The 22,146-nt window shown below is 46.2% G+C and overlaps 1 protein-coding gene across 6 annotated transcripts in view; it reads left to right on the top strand.

Annotated features, from left to right (window-relative positions):
- The first annotated feature begins 541 nt into the window (after positions 1-541).
- Positions 542-22,146, top strand: part of LOC147458761 (chorismate synthase) — a 71,426-nt gene continuing 49,821 nt past the window's right edge. For 4 of the 6 annotated variants that reach the window (XM_086510198.1, XM_086510203.1, XM_086510201.1 and 1 more), the window contains exons 1-7: positions 542-1,006; positions 1,090-1,188; positions 1,282-1,365; positions 1,460-1,731; positions 20,221-20,420; positions 20,518-20,644; positions 20,730-21,010. In XM_086510198.1, the coding sequence (XP_086366324.1) occupies positions 936-1,006; positions 1,090-1,188; positions 1,282-1,365; positions 1,460-1,731; positions 20,221-20,420; positions 20,518-20,644; positions 20,730-21,010 (1,134 nt within the window). In that variant the 5' untranslated portion in view covers positions 542-935. The remainder of the gene's footprint in view (positions 1,007-1,089; positions 1,189-1,281; positions 1,366-1,459; positions 1,732-20,220; positions 20,421-20,517; positions 20,645-20,729; positions 21,011-22,146) is intronic. The other 2 variants (XM_086510200.1, XM_086510202.1) reach the window with 1 other exon arrangement.

A 22,146-nucleotide genomic window follows, 5' to 3' on the forward strand; every position in this document is an offset into this window, starting at 1 on the left:
CTCTTCCTCTTCGATCCATCGCAATAAAGTCGTTGCTGCCATCTCTCATCGACGCTCTCTTCTGCGTGCCGCTCCGCCTTCTCTTTGTCAGGTTAGCTTACTCCTTTCTCTCTATACAGTTACCCACCATCCTTTTGCTGGCTGTTTTCTCTGTATTTCTCTGTGCGTGTACATTTGTGATGCATTTTTGTCTCCCTGTGTATCTCCTGATCGCCTCTTTTTCTTCCTCTCGTGCCCTTGCTACTCTTGTCTTGGCCTCCTCTCCCTCTCTTTGCCTCCTCCCCTTTTCGTTATGAGAGCCTTGTGTGCCCTTTCTGCCATGTGTATTTGCTCTTCTAAAGCGAGTGCTAATAACTGCTTAACTCCATGCTATTTGATGACGAGAGTCGATCTTAGGCGAATTGGTTTTTCCACATGTTCTCACAGTCTCTTTTTCTTGTGTAGCTGCACCATCCATCCAACTTGGTCAAAAGATCTCAAGCTAGTAGTTGGCAAATGCTTTGATGACAGCAGAGGATCAAGGAGTTCGGTACAGGGATAGATTATGTCAGCTATAAAAGGCAGCTGACTCTAATCAATAACTGTGCTGATCTGGGCGAACGTCATTATAGTGATTGAGGTGAACTCTTTCCTTGATGCTGCTGCCACAATTCATGACAATAAAAATACAATCTGTGGGCAATCGATGACATAAGCAAGGTCAACACTGGGATGCCATGACGATGATGCAATTTGTAATTGATCTAACATAAATCAAGTTGTCCACCCTTAGGTCCTGTGATAGCATATTCATTTGGGTTGCCTATCACTTTGTGTCACCAATCGTGGGACAGTTACCTTACACAGATCAAAATGGAGTGTGCAGCCTGAATGTGATTTGGTAGACAGTACGGGGTGGTTTTGGGCTCTTTGTCAATCTTTGTTTGTCTTGAGTCATGGGGCAGGAGGCAACAGAACAGAATGGACTGTCTGAAGGTCTTCATACAACTGCATTAGCAATGACATTGTATCCTTGATTTGAAAAGACTTTATTGATTGTTTGAGGTTTAAGTTGTAGTCAGAACATAAGTTGTCCTTGATGGCCTTTAGGCACTTGAAGCATGTGTATTCCAAGGAATTTCTGCTTTCCATTGCTGAGCTTGAAGAATGCAAAAGAGTGCCTGCTGGCCTGGATTCTTCCCTTTTGAGGTTGGGCCCCATGCTCTCAAGCAAGGGTTATTTTGTGATGGTGTATACAGCATGATTATATTATCTCATGTTATTGATGGTACTGATCATTAGGGAAACTCAGTCCAAGCTGGACGAAAAAGGAGTTGCGATACCAGGGGCCTCCTCAAGAGGTTTAATCCGTACAATGAGAGAAAAGTAAGTGTTTGTTCCAGCTTTTTGAAGTGTGGTGTTCTTAATGCTTCATCACGTCGCTTTATGCTCCGTACAAGATTTTCTCTCGATCTTTCAGTGATGCTTGTTCTGAGAGCCCGCCGGATGTGCCTGAATGGAGACGACCTTGCAGCCTTCCAGGAAGTCCTTTTCTTAAGCCTGGTCCAAGGCAGGCTGAACCAAAGATTTCTAGTCCAAGGCCTGGACCTGCACGAGCTGGTAACTCCGCACGAAGCATCATGGGTAGATCTGGCTCTGCTCGATGGGAGCTGCGTTCAAATGGGGAAGACCGAGACAGAGACGTCAATCGCAACCCTTTTGAGTGGGAGTTATCATCACCAACTGAATCAGGTAGATTACATTAGTTGTTAGGTTGCAATATTGGTTACTGAGCTTGTTCTCTCTTATATGTGATAGCCAGATAAAGTTCAACTCCACATTCTGTATAGGACCGGAGAACAGGGAGAGGTTTTGTTTTTGCAATCATGATTCATAATGAGGCATGAGGGGTCAGTCGTAATTGAAGATGGTGAGGCGTGAGGATATTGGATAAATGTTCTAATAGCATTCAAAGGTTTTTTGGTTGACTGTATGGTACCTTTCTTGCGAAGGCCTTAAATAAAGAAATCTTGTTTCCTGTGCAAAGGCCTTACAGAAAGGGCCAGAAGGTTCAGACTTGGGTACTGTAGATGGCACATGATTTCTTGCAGGTGCTTTGAAAGCTGGGTCTGAGACAAAAAAAAAAAGCACTTTTTCTCCCTCCACCTTTTACAATGATGTTTTGGGCACACTGCTTTGAGCTGCACAATTGGAAGATTCCTATTCAAATTCCCCTGCCATTGAGTGATCCAATCAGGTATTGAATGTGCACCATCATTGCTTCTCCCCTTAAGCTTAGAGAACTTGATTGCAAGTAGGAACTAAAACAAAACCCTCCCTTGATATAGGCTCTTCACTAACAACTAATCTCTTGCCACAAGCCTTACCACTGTCAATGCATTTAACTTAAGGAACCGCACAAACATAGTCTCGATGCTTTGTGTTTGTTTTCTCTCTCGCCACTCAATTTGCACAATCACTTCCGGTTTGAGCTCCAAGATGCCAAACCACATTTTATGAGAGTGAGGATTCATGAAAAAAGAGTTTAGATATTTAGTGTTTAAAACAAAGGTTTGAGTGTGAATGTCAATTGAGAAGCAAGCGTTTAGGTAACCATTGGTATAATAGATCAATGATTAAGTTTTTTATCCTAAATTGCAAGGAAAAGTTGTGAATAGTCCATGAGGATATATTGCATAGAGGAGCATTGGAAGTTCTTAATGGCATGATGTGGAAGTGCATATGAAAAGTGTCTCGGGTTGAGAGAGAGAGAGAGAGAGAGAGAGAGAGAGAGAGAGAGAGAGAGAGAGAGAGAGAGAGAGAGAGAGAGAGAGAGAGAGAGAGAGTTGTGGGTGCCGGCTATTACTGCACCGCCGCTGGCCTGTATAGCTTCGCTTCGTGGTCTCATCCTTTAGCTTCTCCGTCTTGATGCTTGATCTACCTCCTTCAACACGGAGCCCGTCAGGACAACTGTCTCTACCTGGAGAAGGCTGCTTCCGTGCCCTTGCTCCCACACCAGCTGCCCCTCCTGGTGCTCCAAACTCCCTGGCACTTGTTTGGATGTTTCTCCTTACGTTGGTTTTGCTAGTTTGTCAGTGCCCTGCCAGTTTCGGGTTTGCTTTTTGGTTCTGGTTTTGTTTTTGCTTTTGTGCTTGTGTTGGTGTACGTCTGTGTGTCCCTTGGTCTTTCCTTTCTGGTTCTTGTTTTGTTTATGCTTTTGTGTTTGCGTTGGTGTGTGTTTTATGCGTCCCTCTGATGGTTTGCTCTTGGGTGTGTGTGGGTTTGAGTGCATGTGCGTGGAAGCTTGCCTTTAGAGTCTGTGGGGGTGTGTGTCCTTAAGGTTTGCTTTCGGGTGTGTGCGTGTGCGAGTGTGTCTTAAGTTTTGTGTTGTTTGCTTTTTGTCTCTGCCATTTTGTTTTGTTTTTGTTGTTTTTGCTCTTTTTGCTTTCTTTTGGTTGGCTTGGGTTGTTTGTTTGGGGTTTTGGTTTTTGTTTTGGTTGTTGCTTGTTCGTGGTTGGTTTGTTCGGGGTAGTTCTTTCTACCAAGCTTCTTCAGCCGGTTTCCATGTAACAGACTTGGACACCCCAAGTCAGGAATCTACCACAACACGTGAGAAAACTGAAAAAACTGAACAAAACTGAGAGAGAGACGACATGGCACAACGAAGTTTCGCGCCCTGAGAGATAGGCCCCAAAGACTGGCGCCCCTTTCGGTATTTCTTTATTATTAATGCTTCACAAAGTACAATGTCCGAGGGTCCTCGTCTTAGCAGTGCTCCCAAGATTATGTGCCTGAGACTGAGACTCGACACTTTATTTATAGGCCCTGGGCCTTCCTAAAGCAATGTACATGAAAACCTTCAAGTCTAAAAGCATATGGGTCCCAAAAGCTAGCGCTATGGCAGCCAACGCGTTTTGCGGAAATCCGTACAGCGGCCACGTCATCAGCCTTTTGCGCTCCTCTTTTTAGCCTTTGTCCCTTTTGGGCCTCATTGGACATGACCCCATAAGTTGGTACAACTTATAAAAATTAGTGTCCTTTTAGTTTTGGCCTCTCGGATTGATTTTGCAAGTTATCACAACTTCTTCTGCATCTTTCAGTGGGGCTCTGACCTCTTTTATCCGTAGTCTGTCCTGTAGGTCATGGTCATCACTTTGTGACATACCCTGCTCTTGAAAGAAATGTATTCCCCCTCGATTACGCATGCAAAACCAACATAAGCGAACAACTAGTTCAGTAGACATTGACTGGAAGTACTGATGCACTAGACTACACATATCTAGTACTTGCACGAAGAAGACAGTCATTGAACATTCACATGGCATTCACATCACTTTCCCCGTCGAGATGTTTGATGAGAATCATGATCATCATAACGTATTTAGCAATCACATCCAGATCTCACCGATCTCTAGTAGATGTCGGGATTGACTAAATCTTGTTACTATCATATCCACATCACCCCTCATGTGAATAAGACCGAAATGCTTTAGTCATTTTGTCTTTCAATCATGCACTCAAACAACTCACACATGAGAGAGCACATATATCAAATTCATTTGAGGAATTCCGATTTCAAAGTACTTCTTGTCTTAAAGTCATATAGCAAAATACTGTCAGCCCATCAATAGCTCTGAAATCTCAAGAGAAATCAGTGACTTTAATCCATCTGGGTAATCTGTGACAAAGGAGCGGAGGAACTTCCCTCGTGCAGTCCACACCGCACCAGATTTGACCCGCTGAACATCGGTAACTCTCGGAATAGTTGAAGCTAAACCAAAAGCCTCAAGGTAAAGCTCTAAAATCTGAGGAGTATCTCCTAGGTCCTCCTCCATCCATTTCGCATCCAATGCCGGATAGTTCTTGAACTTGACTAGATACTGGCGTATCAGCTTACCTTTCACTTTCCTTTCCTTGTGAGCCATTATCTGTTTTGGAACGAGAATCTCCTTTTTCTCTTCTACTTTAGGTTGCTCCTCAGGCTCCCTGTCCACTCCAGTCCAGGACTGTGTGCTGGGTCCACTCTGTGGTATCCCTACCACACAACGGAAAGGAGAAATCCATCGTTGTGTCCACTGCCTCTAGCTGCAAGAAAGAGGACGTGGATTCCAAAGCTGGCCTTCTCCAAGTCGGAAGAGGAATCACCCAGAAACTGAGTGAAGCTATAATCGAAGAAATCCCAACGTCTGCGAATGTCGAAGCTGGTCAGACCTCTGGGGATCGTTGCAAAGGGAGAAGTGAGCACTAAAAAAGGCGGCCTCAAGTGGGGCTGTCCTCACGAGCCACACGGCTCGTAGCGAAAGCACTACAAAGAGAACGCCTCGCGGCAAAAGCGTGGCTAGTACCCTATGTCTGAGGAGGAGCGGCGGAAGGTCCAAAGACGAGGCTGTGGGCCCCATCGAGGAGAGGGGAGGGGCGGGGGATGAAGGTGGAGGTGGGGGGGGGGGAAGGAGGCGGGGCGGCAGCGGCTGAGGGAGGAGGAGGCGGTGGTGGAGGAACAGAAGCGGACGGGGCCTCCTCAGGTAGGTCACGGTTCCTAGTCGAACCCAGTGCTGCTAAGTTGCAGCAGGTCGACCACCAAGAGCAGCAGTTGTCACCAGCGTGTGATTGCTATCTATCCTTTTTGTTGATTTCTTTCTTATTATTTATTTACTTTCTTTTTTGGAAACACCCCTCGGGAAATCTAGCTGCCTTGCATTGCATAGCTAGTGTGGAACTGTCCAGAGGGAGTCCAGGCCCGAGGGCAAGAGAGCACTAAGGTTGGACAAGGACTATGGTTAGCCAAAGTGGGGTCATTAACTAGCCAAAGTGGAATCCTTTGCTACAGAGGCTACATTTCAGTTCTGGGTGTGGCTGCAGTGTACAAAGGGGGTCGATGACCTAGAAAGATACAATGGCAGCATCTCCTAAAATTTAGGGAACTGCTATTTTGGGACCTGAAAATGTGTTTGCGTCATTACCTCCGGAATGACAAGGAGAACATTTTCTTACTCTGCCGTGAAGTCAACTGGGCAACCGGTTGGGAGATTTTTTAGGCGGCAACCCCGAAACGGGAAACTGCTTGTAAATGCGCCAAGGGGCACATTCTGGTGCACTTTCCTCATGCAGGAGAAGGTGGGGCTGAATTTTAAGCTGGGAGAGGCTCATTTTCAGATTTTGTCACAGGTTAAGAGCTATGGAGTGCTTTCTTTTCCCTCCTATGTACAGTGCGGCGCCAGGAGTGATGCCCTGCACGCTACGCACTACCCTCTCTCTCCCCTATGGCAGTATGTTATGCCCCACTAGTGGGCTCTTCAATTGACCAATGTATAGTTGTGTGGGTTCATGCGCGATTGCCGAGGCAAGAGCCTCTTGCACAAGTACTGGATTAGCTAGCGGCTAATCCCCCGCAGGTACAGGTGAATTCGGAGAGGTTTCACTCCAGAAATCTCGTCCGATTCAAAGGGCAAGTAGCCCTATAGGTGCGGGAGCTCGAGGACTTGCTACGGATGCGACCGGCACGCGAAACGGAGCCCGAAACAGTAAATTACAGCCTGCTGTGTATTTTTGCAGGTTTAGGGTTTTGGCCCTAAACGATCCCTAATACCCCTAGGAGGTTCGGGGACGCGAGGGGACCGCTGTATAGGTGATCTGGCGCATTTTCGGGGCTGAAAACAGAGAATTCAGCGTGCTGTAGATTCTCGCCAAGTTTTGCAAAGTGCCCGTATGCATCGGGAAAATCATTCAATGCGTGGGAATATTGACTGTGAAGGATCCTAGTACAGTTATGTTGCCGAAATTGGGCCGGAACAGTTGGAATTCAGCCAAGTTTGTGCGGGGCAGCTCGTAGGGAACCACACCGTTTATTCCCTCTTTTAAACAATAAAGAAATACCGAAAGGGGCGCCTAAGTTAGGGGCCAATCTGGTGTCGGTCTACTCATACAGGTGCAATCTAGCAGCCTGTATCCCTCTCCCCTTTGTTGTGTCTTGAAAGTATAGGTAAAGTGACCGACAAATTAAATGGGTGAAAGCAAATAAGGTTTAAGTCTAAAGTCTACCGCCCTTTTTGGATTGAACAGGCCGGTTTCATGGTTCCATCCCCGGGATTAAATCACTTTTTTCCCATAGAAGTGAGCCTTGGTCAGTTTGGGCTTGAAGACATAGGGGATCATAGACCAGACACAAGGAATTGCAATTATGGCTGACAGACCAAATGATGTGACTGAAGAGGTTTCCTCTTCACAGGGTCAACAGACACATGAAGTGGGTGAGTCTTCAAGACCACCACAGACGGATGATGATATATTAAGGACCCAGTTGGCTATTGCTGTGGCTATGTTCAGGCAAGTAATGCAGAACCCGAGGTTTTTAGCCTTTCTGCAACCTCCTCTTCCATCTCAGCAAGTTGGGTCACTGGATCATATTCAAAAGCCTGTCAAGGCTCGAGCATAGGTGATTCAGACTGCAGAGTCAATGGAAACACCTGTACACTTGACGAAGAACATGTAGTCTTCACAACCTGTGCCTAAGGTGCAAGAACAGGTGGCTGAGATGCCAGTCTTTCAAGCTGTACCAGCTCAGCCAGCCACCTTTCAGCAGCCTATAGCTGGTGCTAATGGGCAGGGAAGCAACCTACAGGCTATGCAACAGGTCTTCCCACCACCTTCAGTACACCCTGGCTATTATGGAGGTGGATCGGTATTCCAGAGCATGGCTGGTCATGCACATGGAAATCAGTTTTACACGTCAGGAACAGTGTTCGGGGGTGCTCAAACGATGATGCCTAACCCCATGTATGGTGTCACAGGCACGCTACCAGGGTTTCAAAGCACTCAGGGCCAATTTGGGATGTCACAAGCAAATTTTGGTATGGCTGGAATTACAAATCAGCAGCCAAATATGGCATTTCCAGGTCAACTTAATTGCGGTCAGGGAACATAAATGAACCCTAACAGTGTTCCCATGTTTCAGTCACTTCCATATGACAATTTAACGCCGCTGGAGAGGCCAACTCCGTACAAAGAAGGTGGCAAAGGTGTGACTTTCACGACCTTTACAGGGTTTGATGACAGGAAGAAGGCTCTCTCATTCCTCTAGCAGTTTGACAAGGCCTATGCAGGGGGAAACTTTACAGAGGCTTCAAAGGTCCGCAAGGCAGCCACTTTCTTGACAGGGAATGCGGGACAATGGTGGACAACTTTATTGCTTCAAGGGCAAGCTCCGTCCACATGGATTTACTTCAAGCAGATTTTTGCAACAGCATGGTTATCTGATGACTTTGAAGCAGATGTCATGACAGAATGGCACCAGCTTAATGCTGCTACTTGCAAGAATCTGGATGACTACAATCGGAAGTTTTGGAAAGCTCTACTTCCAGTAACTTCCTATAGGTTTGTGCCATTGACAGAACAGATTGAAAAATACTGTTGTGGCCTACCCAAAGGATTGAGAAAGTACTACACGAAGACCAAAGTCACTACTTTGACGCAGCTCATCGAGGTAGCAAACACTGGCAATGGTTTGCTCAAGGGAGAAGATTGTGAATTCAATACTGGCGTCAAGGAAGGATCAACCAAGAAAAATTTAGCGAAGAAGTATGTTCCCAAGGAGGCTCCGAAAGTGACTCAGGAGCCAGCCAACGCCGGGAAAGGCAAAGCTTCGGCTGAATCAGAAAAGGGACCAGCGAAAAAATGGAAAAGATGTTTTCCTCGCAAGTCGGAAGAGCAAAAGAAGGTCCTGAGGTTAGAGAACAAATGCTTTATCTGTGAGCAGCCTGGCCACATTGCTTACAACTATCCTACAAAGAAAAGGCCAGTTGATTCTGAAGACAAGGAGGACAGGAAAGGAAAGAAGCCCATGGCTGGTCTAGTGCCAGATATGGTGGGCGACAAGCCAAATTCAGATGCAAGTGAGCTTTGCAAAGCATGGGGAAAGGTTAGGGATCAAACATTGCTTATTTTTTTTGATCCAGGTGCCAAAGCAAACTTCATTTCCCCAGAATTGGCTTCAAAGTTGGGAATCAGACTTGAAGAGATGGGGTATACAGCTGAGGCAGGTTTGGCATGTCCTGGCCATACAGAGGCTGTGACACCCATCATCGGAAAGTTGCGCCTACATATCCAATCCTATGTAGACGCTGAAGAATTTTACATCATGCCACTGGACGGATGTGATGTGTTGTTAGGTATTCCTTGGTTGTTTCGTGTACAGGGAATCATGGATGCCTACAACAAAAAGATCACTGTACAGAGCAGGGGAAAGACTCACATTCTGGATGTAAAGCTTAAAGGGGAGTCTATTCCCACTGTATCAGCTTCTGCTATTACTTCTGTAATGAAAAAGCATCTTTCTGCGTACTTGGTTTTTGCACGTGAAGTGTTAGATTGTGATGAATCAAATTTATCTGTGCTAGATAAAGAAAGGTCAATGTTTTACAACAGTATAGTGACTGTTTTTCCGATTCATTACCGTCTCAATTACCGCCAGAGAGACCCGAGGACCATGTGATAGATTTGGTGCAAGGCAGTAGCCCACCAAATAAGCCTCCGTACAAGGTTAGTGCGGCTCAGCAGAAAGAGATAATGGGCCAAGTACAGGAGCTGTTAGAAAAGGGGCTGATTCAGCCCAGTTCATCCCCATTCTGTTCTCCAGTGTTGTTGGTGCAGAAAAAGGATGGCTCATGGCGTATGTGCATCGACTACCGTGCACTGAACAAGAATACCATCAAGAATAGGTTCCCTATACCTAGAATTGATGATATTCTGGACAAATTAGAAGGAGCAGCTATGTTTAGTAGGATAGATCTAAAGAGTGGGTACCATCAGATCCGCATTAGATCAGAGGATGTGCACAAGACTGCTTTTAGAACAATGTTTGTCCTTTACAAATTTTTAGTGATGCCCTTTGGTCTCACAAATGCTGTTGCTACGTTCAATAGGATGATGGACAGAATTTTGTGTCCACACCAGCAGTTTGTTGGTACATTCTTTGATGACATGATAGTCTACTCAAAGAATGAAGAGGAGCATAGGCATCACTTGGCCATTGTGTTCGAAGAGCTACGCAGTCATAGGTTGCTCATCAATGCAAAGAAAAGTGAAATTTTTCTGGAAGAGATCCACTTTCTGGGACACATTGTCTCAAAGGATTGTGTCAGAATGGATCCTGCAAAAGTTGAAGCGATCAAGTCATGGCTAGATTTGAAGACGGTGCATGATGTTCGAAGCTTCTTGGGACTATGCTCCTATTACAGAAGGTTTATCCGAAATTTCGCTGAGATTGCTTCACCTTTACATGCTCTTCAAAAGAAGGCAGTCACCTTTAGATGGACACAGAAAGAGATTTCAGCTTTTAATCTCTTAAAGGAAAAGATGACTTCAGATCTAGTCATTGTGTTGCCAGATCTTAGGAAGTCATTTGTGGTCCATTGTGACGCCTGTGGTAGTAGCATTGGTGCAGTGCTAATGCAAGATGGCAGGGTAGTAGCCTATGAGAGCAGAATTTTACAAGGGCCAGAGATGACCATGCAGGTCTATGAGAAAGAGTTACTGGGTGTGATTCATGCGCTCTTAAGTTGGAAACACTACCTGCTAGGTGTAGATTTCGTTGTCCAAACGGACCATCAGACCTTGCGATACTTCTTGACACAGACAAAGTTATCTGAGAAGCATATGTGATGGGCAAATATCTTGTCCATGTTCCATTTTTAGATTGTGCATGTGGAAGGCAAGAAGAACGTTGTGGCTGATGCCTTGTCAAGGAAGCCACAAATTTCAGCTGTGTCAATTCCTTATCATCATGAACTTTATGATATGAGAGAACAGTATGCAAATGATGAAGATTTTGCAAGGGTCTTCGAGCAGCTAATGGATGGACAACGTCATGAACACTATCTTCTCAGAGATGGGTTCATGATGATGCATGGCAGATTGTGTGTCACAAAGCCATTGCGACGCAAAGTTATGGAAGAGAGTCATGTCCCACCGTATGTAGGGCATCGTGGTATCGATGCTACAGTTAAAGCGGTTGAGACATTCTTCTATTGGCCTACATTGAGAAGAGATGTGGATGCCTTTGTGCGAGAATGCCTAATTTGCCAGAAGGTCAAGTTTGACAGGCAAAAGGCACCAGGGTTATTGCAACCACTACCTATTTCAGATAAACCATGGGAAAGTATTGCTATGGATTTTATCTTTGATCTTCCGAGAATGCAGACAGGAAACGATGGTATTTGGACCATCATTTGCAAATTCAGCAAGCAGGCTCATTTTATTCCTGTCAGGAAGAAGATAAAGCCAGATCAGATGGCACGCTTGTTTATGAGCAATATTTTCAAGTATCATGGCATGCCACAGTCGATTGTTAGCGATCATGATCCATGCATGACAAGTTTGTTCTGGAGAGGCTTGTTTGAGAATATGGGCACAACGCTCAAATTCTCTTCGTCATTTCATCCTCAAATAGATGGGCAGTCAGAAGAGGCAAATTCTATTGTCCTAGATCTGCTGAAGTGCTATGTGTCAGAGCATAAAGGAAAGTGGGAGCAGTATTTGCCATTGGTGGAGTATGCATACAATAATACAATGCATTCATCAACTGGCAAGGCACCTTTTGAGATAGTTGAAGGTGGCAAGAAAGTTCCTCCCATACTGCATACAAAGGACAAGATATTTGAAGCAGATAAGTATGTTCAGGACATGGATGAAATGTACAAGAAGGTCAAAGTGGCCTTGGAAAAGACTCGGGCAAAGCGAAAGAAAGCAGCTGATCGTCACCGTCGTGAAGTGGTATTTTCACTTGGTGATTGGGTGCTTCTACGCTTTGAAAAGGCAAGGTTAAAGAAGATGAAGGGCAAGGAAAGACTATTCCAAAGCTCAGCATGCGTTACTATGGGCCTTTTCAAGTGTGCGACATAATCAGTGATGTTGCATATAGGCTGAAATTGCCTGACAGTTGGAAGATTCACAATGCGTTTCATGTGAGTCTTCTCAGACCCTATGTGGGTGATGTGCCAGAAGATATGCCAGCTGAAGATCAGCCGGAAGTCGAGGAACTTGACGAGATCTTGGTCCCGGAACAGATTTTGGCACACAAAGAAAGGAAAGTGAAAGGCAAGGTTGCTAGGCGTTACTTGGTAAAATTTAGAAACTATCCACCAATGGATGCTAAGTGGATGGAAGAAGGTGAACTTGCAGAGTCACCAACTGTGTTATCACTTTACCTTGAAGCCTTCGATTTGCAACCTACCTTGACTATAACCGGCCTATACAACGTAGAGGGCGGTACTATTTCAATTACCTGTTAACTTTACACAGAGCACTGAGAAGGGAAGAGAACACAGTTGCGTCGAGCGACTAGAATGTCACTGCGCACACGAGACCGACACCCTGTAGGCCCCAAAGACTGGCGCCCCTTTCGGTATTTCTTTATTCAAATTAAGGTAGACGATCCGACCACTGAGCACAAGCTTTCACAAAGCTGTCCAAACCTGGCGAGGGCTGAAAACGCAGGTTTTCGACCGGATTTCGACAGCATAACGACGCAAAAACCCCTGTAGGTCAAAAACACCTGTCTAGGACGGATTCCCTCGATATCTGGAAGCTTTCTGGTGAGCTGTCACAGAAATTCAGCGGGCTGTAATTCTCTGTTTTTCACTGCCGGGAGCCCAAAAGCCTGTACACGCATCCCAAGGCTCTCACGAGGCTCCCCCGATGTTCCCTTGCAGTTTAGGTGCGAAACCCTAAACCTGCAGAAAAACACAGCAGGCTGTAATTCCCTGTTTCGGATCGTTTTTAGCGGAGCGAACACGCCTACGCGTGTCCCAAGGGCTCCTGCACGCAATGGGACAGTTCCCCTGTGAATTGGACGAGTTTTCACGCGAGAAAACTCTCCAAACTCGCAATCTTTCGTGATGGAACTGTGCATACCTGTGGGGGATTAGCAATTAGCTAATCCGGTTCCTGTTCAGAAGGCTCTTGCCTGTTCAGAAGGTTCCTGTTCAGCATAACCCCCAGAACTGTACATAGGTCAAATGAGAAGCCCACTAGTGGGGCATAACATACTGTACGTAGGGAAGAAAGAGAGCAGTATGTAGCGTGCGGGGCATCACTCCCGTCACCATACTGTGCATAGAGGGCAAGGTAAGCATTCCATAGCTTCTGTACGTGCTACAATCCACCTGAGGCTGAAAATGACGCCCCCTTTGTTGATATGCAGCTCGTTTTTGCCTCCCAGAGTGGCAGAATCGCTCACAGGCTGACACGTCGCCCAATTTCCGAGTTTGGGCTTTCCCTGCTAAAAATATCTCAACTGGTGCGTCAGTTGACTTGGCAGCAGAGCAATAAAATGTTCCCCTTGTCATTCCAGAGCTAATGACGCGAACACATTTTCTGGTCAAAAATAGCAGTTCCCTAAATTTTAGGAGATGCTTCCATGGCGTCCCTATCGGTCTCCTGACCATCATTGAAGACTACCATTTGACCAACATCTACAATGTGGGTTAATTTACTGGCCCCTTTCAACTTATAAAGTTGCAGTGACTTGACGAGTGGCCCAAATTCTAGTTTGGGGCACACGAGCTTCCATACTCATTAGAATTCAGTGCTAATTGGCCCGGGCAGTCCCTGTCTGACCGACCTAGATCCCCGATGTGAGAAACCCATTTGGCTGCAGCCGTTTCACACTGGCCATGCAATGTCCACTTGCACCTTTTCAAGGGTTTTGGGACAAACAAGTAAAAATAAAATAAATATATCTAATACTTATTTACGGAAGGCAACAGGAAAAATACACCTCCTGGTGACATTGACCCCTTGAGTTTCAAAGCTACATGGATTGTCAGTGTGACAATGCCTTCTGAAAGAAATGATGTACATGGTATTTAAAGTGAGCTCAAATGAAATACCTGTTACATGAATGTTAGAGCTGTACAGATTGTCAGTTTGGCAATTGCTCTTATGAAATGTCCAAAAGTTTGGTTAGTGCTATAGAAGTGAGTATTTCTTGTCAGTTTGTCAAGGATACAGTAATTGCTTCTATTAAAGGGTACATGTGTAACTGCATTCTTAAACTGTCGGTTTGGGTATGCTCGAAAGTGTTACTGGGCCCAACGTGTACTATAAGACAATGGCAAAATGTGTAGCTACCATTTTGTCATTGGAAAGTTAGTGACTCAAAGCAATGGCAGAGTGCGAAGCTACCACTATGTCATTGGGACAGGGTTCACACGCAAGCAATACATGTGTCGACAAGGTGTTGAATACACGAGGGTTGACAATGAGCATGTATGTGTCGTACATGTGTCGACAGGTGTTGAATACATCAATGTTGACTATGAGCATGTACGACATAGATGCAAACGAGGACGTTTGAGATTTCAAGAGGGGGGTATGTCACCAGCGTGTGATTGCTATCTATCCTTTTTGTTGATTTCTTTCTTATTATTTATTTACTTTCCTTTTTGGAAACACTCCTCGGGAAATCTAACTGCCCTGCATTGCATAGCTAGTGTGGAATTGTCCAGAGGGAGTCCAGGCCTGAGGGCAAGAGAGCACTAAGGTTGGACAAGGACTATGGTTAGCCAAAGTGGGGTCTAGCCAAAGTGGAATCCTTTGCTACAGAGGCTACATTTCAGTTCTGGGTGTGGCTGCAGTGTACAAAGGGGGTCAGATGACCTAGAAAGATACAATGGCAGCATCTCCTAAAATTTAGGGAACTGCTATTTTGGGACCTGAAAATGTGTTTGCGTCATTACCTCCGGAATGACAAGGAGAACATTTTCTTACTCTTCCGTGAAGTCAACTGGGCAACCGGTTGGGAGATTTTTTAGGCGGCAACCCCGAAACGGGAAACTGCTTGTAAATGCGCCAAGTGGCACATTTTGGTGCACTTTCCTCATGCAGGAGAAGGTGGGGCTGAATTTTAAGCTGGGAGAGGCTCATTTTCAGATTTTGTCATAGGTTAAGAGCTATGGAGTGCTTTCTTTTCCCTCCTATGTACAGTGCGGTGCCAGGAGTGATGCCCTGCACGCTACGCACTACCCTCTCTCTCCTCTATGGCAGTATGTTATGCCCCACTAGTGGGCTTTTCAATTGACCAATGTATAGTTGTGTGGGTTCATGCGCGATTGCCGAGGCAAGAGCCTCTTGCACAGGTACTGGATTAGCTCGCGGCTAATCCCCGCAGGTACATGTGAATTCGGAGAGGTTTCACGCCAGAAATCTTGTCCGATTCAAAGGGCAAGTAGCCCTATAGGTGCGGGAGCTTGAGGACTTGCTACAGATGCGACCGGCACGCGAAACGGAGCCCGAAACAGTAAATTACAGCCTGCTGTGTATTTTTGCAGGTTTAGGGTTTTGGCCCTAAACGATCCCTAATACCCCAAGGAGGTTCGGGGACGTGAGGGGACCGCTGTATAAGTGATCTGGTGCATTTTCGGGGCTGAAAACAGAGAATTCAGCGTGCTGTAGATTCTCGCCAGGTTTGGCAAAGTGCCCGTATGCATCGGGAAAATCATTCAATGTGTGGGAATACTGACTGTGAAGGATCCTAGTACAGTTATGCTGTCGAAATCGGGCCGGAACAGTTGGAATTCAACCAAGTTTGTGCGGGGCACAACTCGTAGGGAACCACAACGTTTATTCCCTCTTTTAATCAATAAAGAAATACCGAAAGGGGCGCCTAAGCTAGGGGCCAATCTGGTGTCGGTCTACTCATACAGGTGCAATCTAGCAGCCTGTATCCCTCTCCCCTTTGTTGTGTCTTGAAAGTACAGGTAAAGTGGGCGACAAATTAAATGGGTGAAAGCAAATAAGGTTTAAGTCTAAAGTCTACCGCCCTTTTTGGATTGAACAGGCCGGTTTCAGCAGTGGGGTGAGCTCTCCCCTGACGGCGACGGCCAGGCATCTGCAGCCAACCATCAGCTCGCTGGTCACTAGTCTCTGTCGAAGTACCAGCCTGTGTATCTTGTGTACCTGGCTGCTTGGCATGCTCAGCCTTGGGCGGTTGGGCATGCGTTGTGGGTCGAGGTCTCCTACGAGGACAGGCCTTTGCCATATGGCCCATCTGCCTGCAAATGAAACATTGGTTCAAGAGACCCGAATACTCCACACTTTGTCTAATCCATCCCTCACTCACCCTAGGCAACAGTACCACGTTGGGGAGGGAGTGTGTCACGAACAAGAACCCGCACAGTAGGTAGACTTGCGGCCTTGGCCACAACTGAAGTTGCTGTGCGTGGAGACTCCAACACTGTCCCGAACATGGAACCAATCGTGGGTAGGAGGGGATGGTACTCTCGCCTCAGGCCTGAAAAGCAAACCGAAATCGGGAAGTTTGCCTCCTCCTTGAGCACATCTGTAGTAGGGTTGAAACCGTGATGCCAACGTCGGAAGTAAGCTTGAGCTGCTCTGATGTTGAGCGGGCTCATTGAGATCACTTTGGTCGCCATGTCTGCAGACTCGAACTCGACTTGGTAGTACCCTCTCCCGAGGATCTGGACATCTGTAATCTTGCCCACATCGGAGGGAAGATGGGCCTGTAGTAAATCCCGAACTTCGCCCCGACTGGGCCGAGTGCCAATGAGTTTACAGATAACCGAAGTGGCCTGCAAGCGCTCCACTTCGGCCACAAGCTCGCTTGCTCTTCTGGCGAAAGAGCAAGTCGAAGGGTCGGCTCCGGGGTGTCCGGCGAGGGGGCTTCTGTGGAGTCCCTCTGAGGTGGAGCAGAGGCCGCCATTCTGTGTCTGTTGCTGAGAGGATAGGGTCGTTGGAGGCGAGGCGAATGCCAACAAGCTGAAAAAACAGCCTACAGGCTCGAAGAAGGCGAAAAAGGGGTGGAAAAAAGGGGGCGGGGGGTGTACGAAGGCTGAGGCCAGGGGGCGGGAGGCTGAAGTGGCGGCAACAGGGGGCGTGGGGGCTGGCTGTACCTGTGCAGCAGCGCACTGGGGGCTGGCCAGCGGCGGGCAGGGCAGCAAGCAGGGGAGCGCGCAGTGCGAGGGAGGGGGGGGGGGGGGGATGCGGGAGCAGAGGCGAGGGAGCTGCGCGCGCAGCTGGGGGGGGGGGCGTGAGCAGCAGCGAGCTCTAAGATGCTGGTACTTGGCTTGGTGCTGTAGGTACTCTTCTTCTGCTTCCCCTTGCCTTTCTAGTGATAAGTTAATAATGGTAGGTGTGGACGTTGTTTCTTTGCCTTTCCCTTTCTTTGCAACCTCGATCTGTTTCTCGGCCGTGTCCACTCTCTGTTGGGTCTTTGTGATAACATCCACCCGAGAAGTTGTCATTTCTTTGTGTTGTTCCTCCCCCTCTTTGATGGCCCGCATTTGCTCTTTAATTGTGTGGAGTTCTTCAATTACTGAGGGTTGGAGCTCTCCCTCTTCAAGTGTGTTTTGTGATTGCACCTCTACAAGCTCCTTCTTGAGAAATGCAATCTCCACTTCTTGGGCAGTCACACGACTTTCAAGTGTGTTTATCTTGCTTTCCTGGGTCGGCACGAGTTCTTCGAGCGCCTTTATTGTGCCTAGGTGGTTGCGATTAATTTTGTTGATGACCTCGCCCATTTCTTCTTTGCATTTTTCAATGGCCTTATCCAGGGGGGTCGACCGTCCTTGTCCCTCATGTTGAGAAGCACGGGGGGTGGGGGGGGGGAGGAGGGGAAAAGAGTGGAGAAGACCGTATTATGCAGATACGTGTTTCCACATTATGCATACATGCGTATTGGGCTCCCACATCACGCATACATGCTTATGCCACACCCATCTACATTCTCTGCAAATCTGAAAATCTCTGCCCTTCTGAATTTCTGAAAATCTGAACAGCTGAAAATTTTGAAAAATTTCTGCCTTTCTGAAATTGCTGAAATTCTGAATTTCAGTGGGAATGCAGAAAAGGGGTTCTTTCAAGCTACAGTGTGAGGGAATTCTATGCCAGCAAAACCCCTAAATCTATGCAAAAATCTCTGAATTTGCTGCAGTCCACAAGGGGGTACTTGCAAGGTCCTTGCACTACTGAGAGCTCCCAATTGAAGCAACCAGGCAGCTTCCAACCACTTTGAACCTGTTCTGCTGTAGGTGCACGCAGGAAGGCAGCCAGCAAGTGACGTGTGAGCCTCTGCAGCCAATAGCGCAGGCGGGTGTTCTGCAACAGGTGCCCAAGTCGGTAGGTGCAGCTGTTAGCAGGAGCAGGTGGAGATTGAGCAGCACGCGCAACACATGTACGTCGCAGAGTTGGAGCAGGTCCCGCATAAAGCCCTTTCGCACTTGTCCAGCACTTCAATGCGTGCAGGTCCAACAGTTCAATCCGATGAGGAGGGTGATGGCGAGGCCTGCTCGTTGATTCACATGTGCAAACTACCTACGCGAGCGCGGCACACACACACACACACACACGCACAGAGAGAGAGAGAGAGAGAGAGAGAGAGAGAGAGAGAGAGAGAGAGAGAGAGAGAGAGAGAGAGAGAGAGAGAGAGAGAGAGAGAGAGAGAGAGAGAGAGAGAGAGAGAGAGAGAGAGAGAGAGAGAGAGAGAGAGAGAGAGATGAAATGAAATGTTATATTAACGTCTTCAAAAGGCCATAATGACCTATGAGACCCGAAAGTTACAAAGTGGTGGATCTGATACAAAGTCAGAGTAACAAAAAAAAAACCTAACAACAGTACAAAACAAAGATATCTACTATGGGGTCCTAAGTTGGTCGATGTGAGCCAAGCAGAAAAACTAAGCGAAAAAATTGGGCGGCTTGTTGGGATGGCTGAATCACAAGAGATCTAGCATCGGTCGTTGGCAAATCTCATCAATTTCTTCCATGGTTAGTAGTCTGACTGGGCGTCGTGCATGCCTGGCCAGCGTGCTCCGAATTTTCTGTCGTAGAACCCGTCGATGCTGTGTAGTTCTTCGTAGTCGCGGGCGCCTGGATTTCCCTAGTTCAATCGCTCGGTCAATCAGTGTGCCTCTAGTGTGAGATGAGGGGGAGCTCTGTTGTGGGAGTGGCTCTTGCGGCTGTCCCGTGTCTGCTCTGAAGAAGTCTGTGATCCGTCTTTGAGACTGGCTAGCCTCGCCATTCATCAGGCTATCTTTGTGTCTGCGCAACTTGAGCAAGAACAAACCCAGACATCTTTGATCTTCGTATCCCATGACTCTTGAGAGTGGTCCAAAACCCTCTCTGAACAGGCAGTGGAAGCGACCTCGTATCTCGTAGTAGGCGGGGCAGCGGCATGTATAGTGTAGCTCTGTGTCAGGTTCCGTGTTACACAAGGGGCATGTCCTGTCCTTTGCTGGTACTCCGCTGTATTTCCCAGTCTCAATCCGCAACTGGTGAGAAGATGTGCGTAACTGGCCAATAGCACATCGTATCCCATGAGACAAGTGGGAGAATGAAATGAAATGTTATATTAACGTCTTCAAAAGGCCATAGTGACCTATGAGATCAGAAAGTTACAATGTGGTGGATCTGATACAAAGTCAGAGTAACAAAGTAACAAAATAACCTACCAACAGTACAAAATAAAGATTTCTTTTTTGAGCATTCATGTTCTTTTTCTACGTACACTGTTGGTCTTGGACACTTTGAATGCTGAAAAAGATTTTCTAGGAGGGAAGTAGCAAATGCAAATGCTGATTTTCAAGTGTTGAAGTTAAGGTCGCATATTGTCAAGTTTTGAACTTTGTAGTTCCTTGGTTATGTTTTGGCTCTTCTAGGTAGGTTCGTAGTAGTATTCAATTCTAGTATTTAGCTGACATTAGAATTTAAGAATTTGTTCTTTTAGAAGTTGTTGTGTGGGGTCTTTTTAGGACTAAGTCTTTTCGATGTCTTATCCTTGTTAGTTTAGAATTTAAGAATTTGTTCTTTGAGAAGTTGTCGTGTGGAGTTTTTCTAGGATTTTTTGATGTCTTATCCTTGTTAGTTTAAAGTTGAGTACGTGTTTCAAGTTTTAGTCAATTAAGCTTCTTTATCTTATTTTGTTTATTTTTTTTCTAAAATCATTTTTAAGCGAATAATGGTTTGTTTTCATCTCGTTTTGCTTAGTAACAAATAAAGTGATCCAGTTTTCCTTTTTCTGTTTCCTTATATCCCTTGCTTTTGTACTTTTGTGAGTGTTTTATCTTCTCTTATAATTTGTAAGTTTAGACTATTCTGATCTTTTTTTCCTAAAGTACCACTTTACAAAGCTTTTGTACTCTTTTTGTCACAATTGTGAAGAAAAAAAATTTGTGCAGCGCCAAATGGATTCCTCTTTTATAAGACTATTCATTAGGATTTAATGTCGATTTAGGTTCTCGTCTACACAACAGAGGGTTTGCACGTTCTGGTTTAGTGGTTTCTCAGGAGCACGATGGTCTCTTAGGGAGTGGTGGTCCCATTGTGCACAGAGGTATGATCCAGACGACACCTACACATGATCGGCATCGTGCTGAAAAAACCACCAGAATTGGTCGCACTGGAGAACAGTACCATTCTACTCGTGGAGGAAAGGTACAGATAGCCTCTCTGATGTATTTACCGGTGGAGGATACTGGAAAGGGATTGTTTTACTAGAAAATATATTTTTTTCTGATCTAAGAAATTGCAGGTGTCACGAAATTATCCAAGTGCACAAAATTCACGCCGAGAGGATACTGATTCGATTAGTGATGAGACATTTGGATCGGATGATTGGCCACATGGAGAGAGGTCCGAGCAAGAGCGCCAACGCAGAGGTCCATATTCAACTCTTGGGCAAGATGTAGGCAGTTTTTATATTGTGTTTACATGAGCTCAAAGTGACATTATGTTGTTTGACAGATCAATTTGAGCAGATGCGGAAGGAGTTAAGAAAGAAGCCATTAAATACAGTTCGTAGTCATAATGACACTTGGCTTGGAGAAGGCTCACAAAGTACTGAGACTTTTGTATCCTCATCGCCGGGCACTCCTCAATCCTCCTCCTCCAAGGATGATATTTTGAAACCCCATAATAAATCTGTGACCACATCATCAGCGCCTCGCCTTCTTGTTCCTCCTGGGTTTTCTAAACCCACTCTTTCAAAACTAGGCTCGCCAAAAGAGAATCTCGAAGTGGGTCAGGTGCGTGTTTTGGTTGAGGCATCTCTGAGAGGGGAATTCTACGCCTCTTGTGTCTTGTGCATGTGTTGTTTCCAGTTGTTTCTAGCTCTGCATGTGTGATTCAAGTCTGTTTTGCTCATCACCGCTTGTGTTTTCAATAGCAATTCATTTCATATGGGTGAGGCTTAGAGAGAGATCATTGTACAGGTGCCCCATATAATTGTGGGTGTGCATGGCATCATTGTTAGGGATCATGCAAGGCCTACTCGATCTTTGATGATGGACGAGATTGATGCTATATTGTAGAACCCATGCAACAGCTCTTTGGATGATTTTCTCACTTATACCAGTTGTTCTTGAGTAGAGACTCAGGAGAGGCATGGCGTTTCTTTCATGAGCACTCCCCTCCCCCAGTGATTACTTCTCCTGATGTGTAGGGTCAATATGCAACATCCTTATATACGTCCCTGGATAGACACCCCTTTCAGATCCTCCTGAGCCATGCCCATCTACGAGTACCTTCTTTACCATTGAGATGTTAAAGACGGCCATTGACAGGGTGAGGACCGGGAGGACATATAATTATGATGGTCTAGTAGCAGAGCACTTTTTACATGCTAGAGATATGCTGGCAGAGGTTCTTGCAGTTCTGTTCAATCGTGTCGTGTGTGAGGGTCTACCTGAGACTTGGAGACTGTCTACTGTTGTGCCTATCCTCAAGACAGGTGATCGTACGGAGCTTGGAAACTACCGTACTGTTATGATGGACACACATTGGCACCGTTGTATGCATCTATCCTTGAGCAACAATTGAGCAGACGGGCAGAGCGAAGGCATACGAGCAGTGGACAGGCCGGTTTTAGGAGAGGCTTCTCCACTCTTGACCATATTCTGACACTCTGAGCCATCGTTGAGGAGGGTAGGGCACATGGGAGATGGATTTATTGTAGCTTTGTGGATTTCCGCAAAGCATTTGACATGGTGCCCAGAGTCAGATTGATGTGTAGACTATAGGAGATGGGAGTGCCCATTGAGTTGATTTGGGGGAATCATGGCTATATACAGATCAGTGGTGGGACATGTACGCACTCTAGAGGGGATGTCTAATTTAGTTCACTCCACTATTAAAGTGAAACAAGGCTGTCCATTGTCTCCTA

This window comes from Adiantum capillus-veneris, chromosome 4 (assembly GCF_014529385.1).
Source record: "Adiantum capillus-veneris isolate H3 chromosome 4, ASM1452938v2, whole genome shotgun sequence".
NCBI classification, from domain to species: Eukaryota; Viridiplantae; Streptophyta; class Polypodiopsida; order Polypodiales; family Pteridaceae; genus Adiantum; species Adiantum capillus-veneris.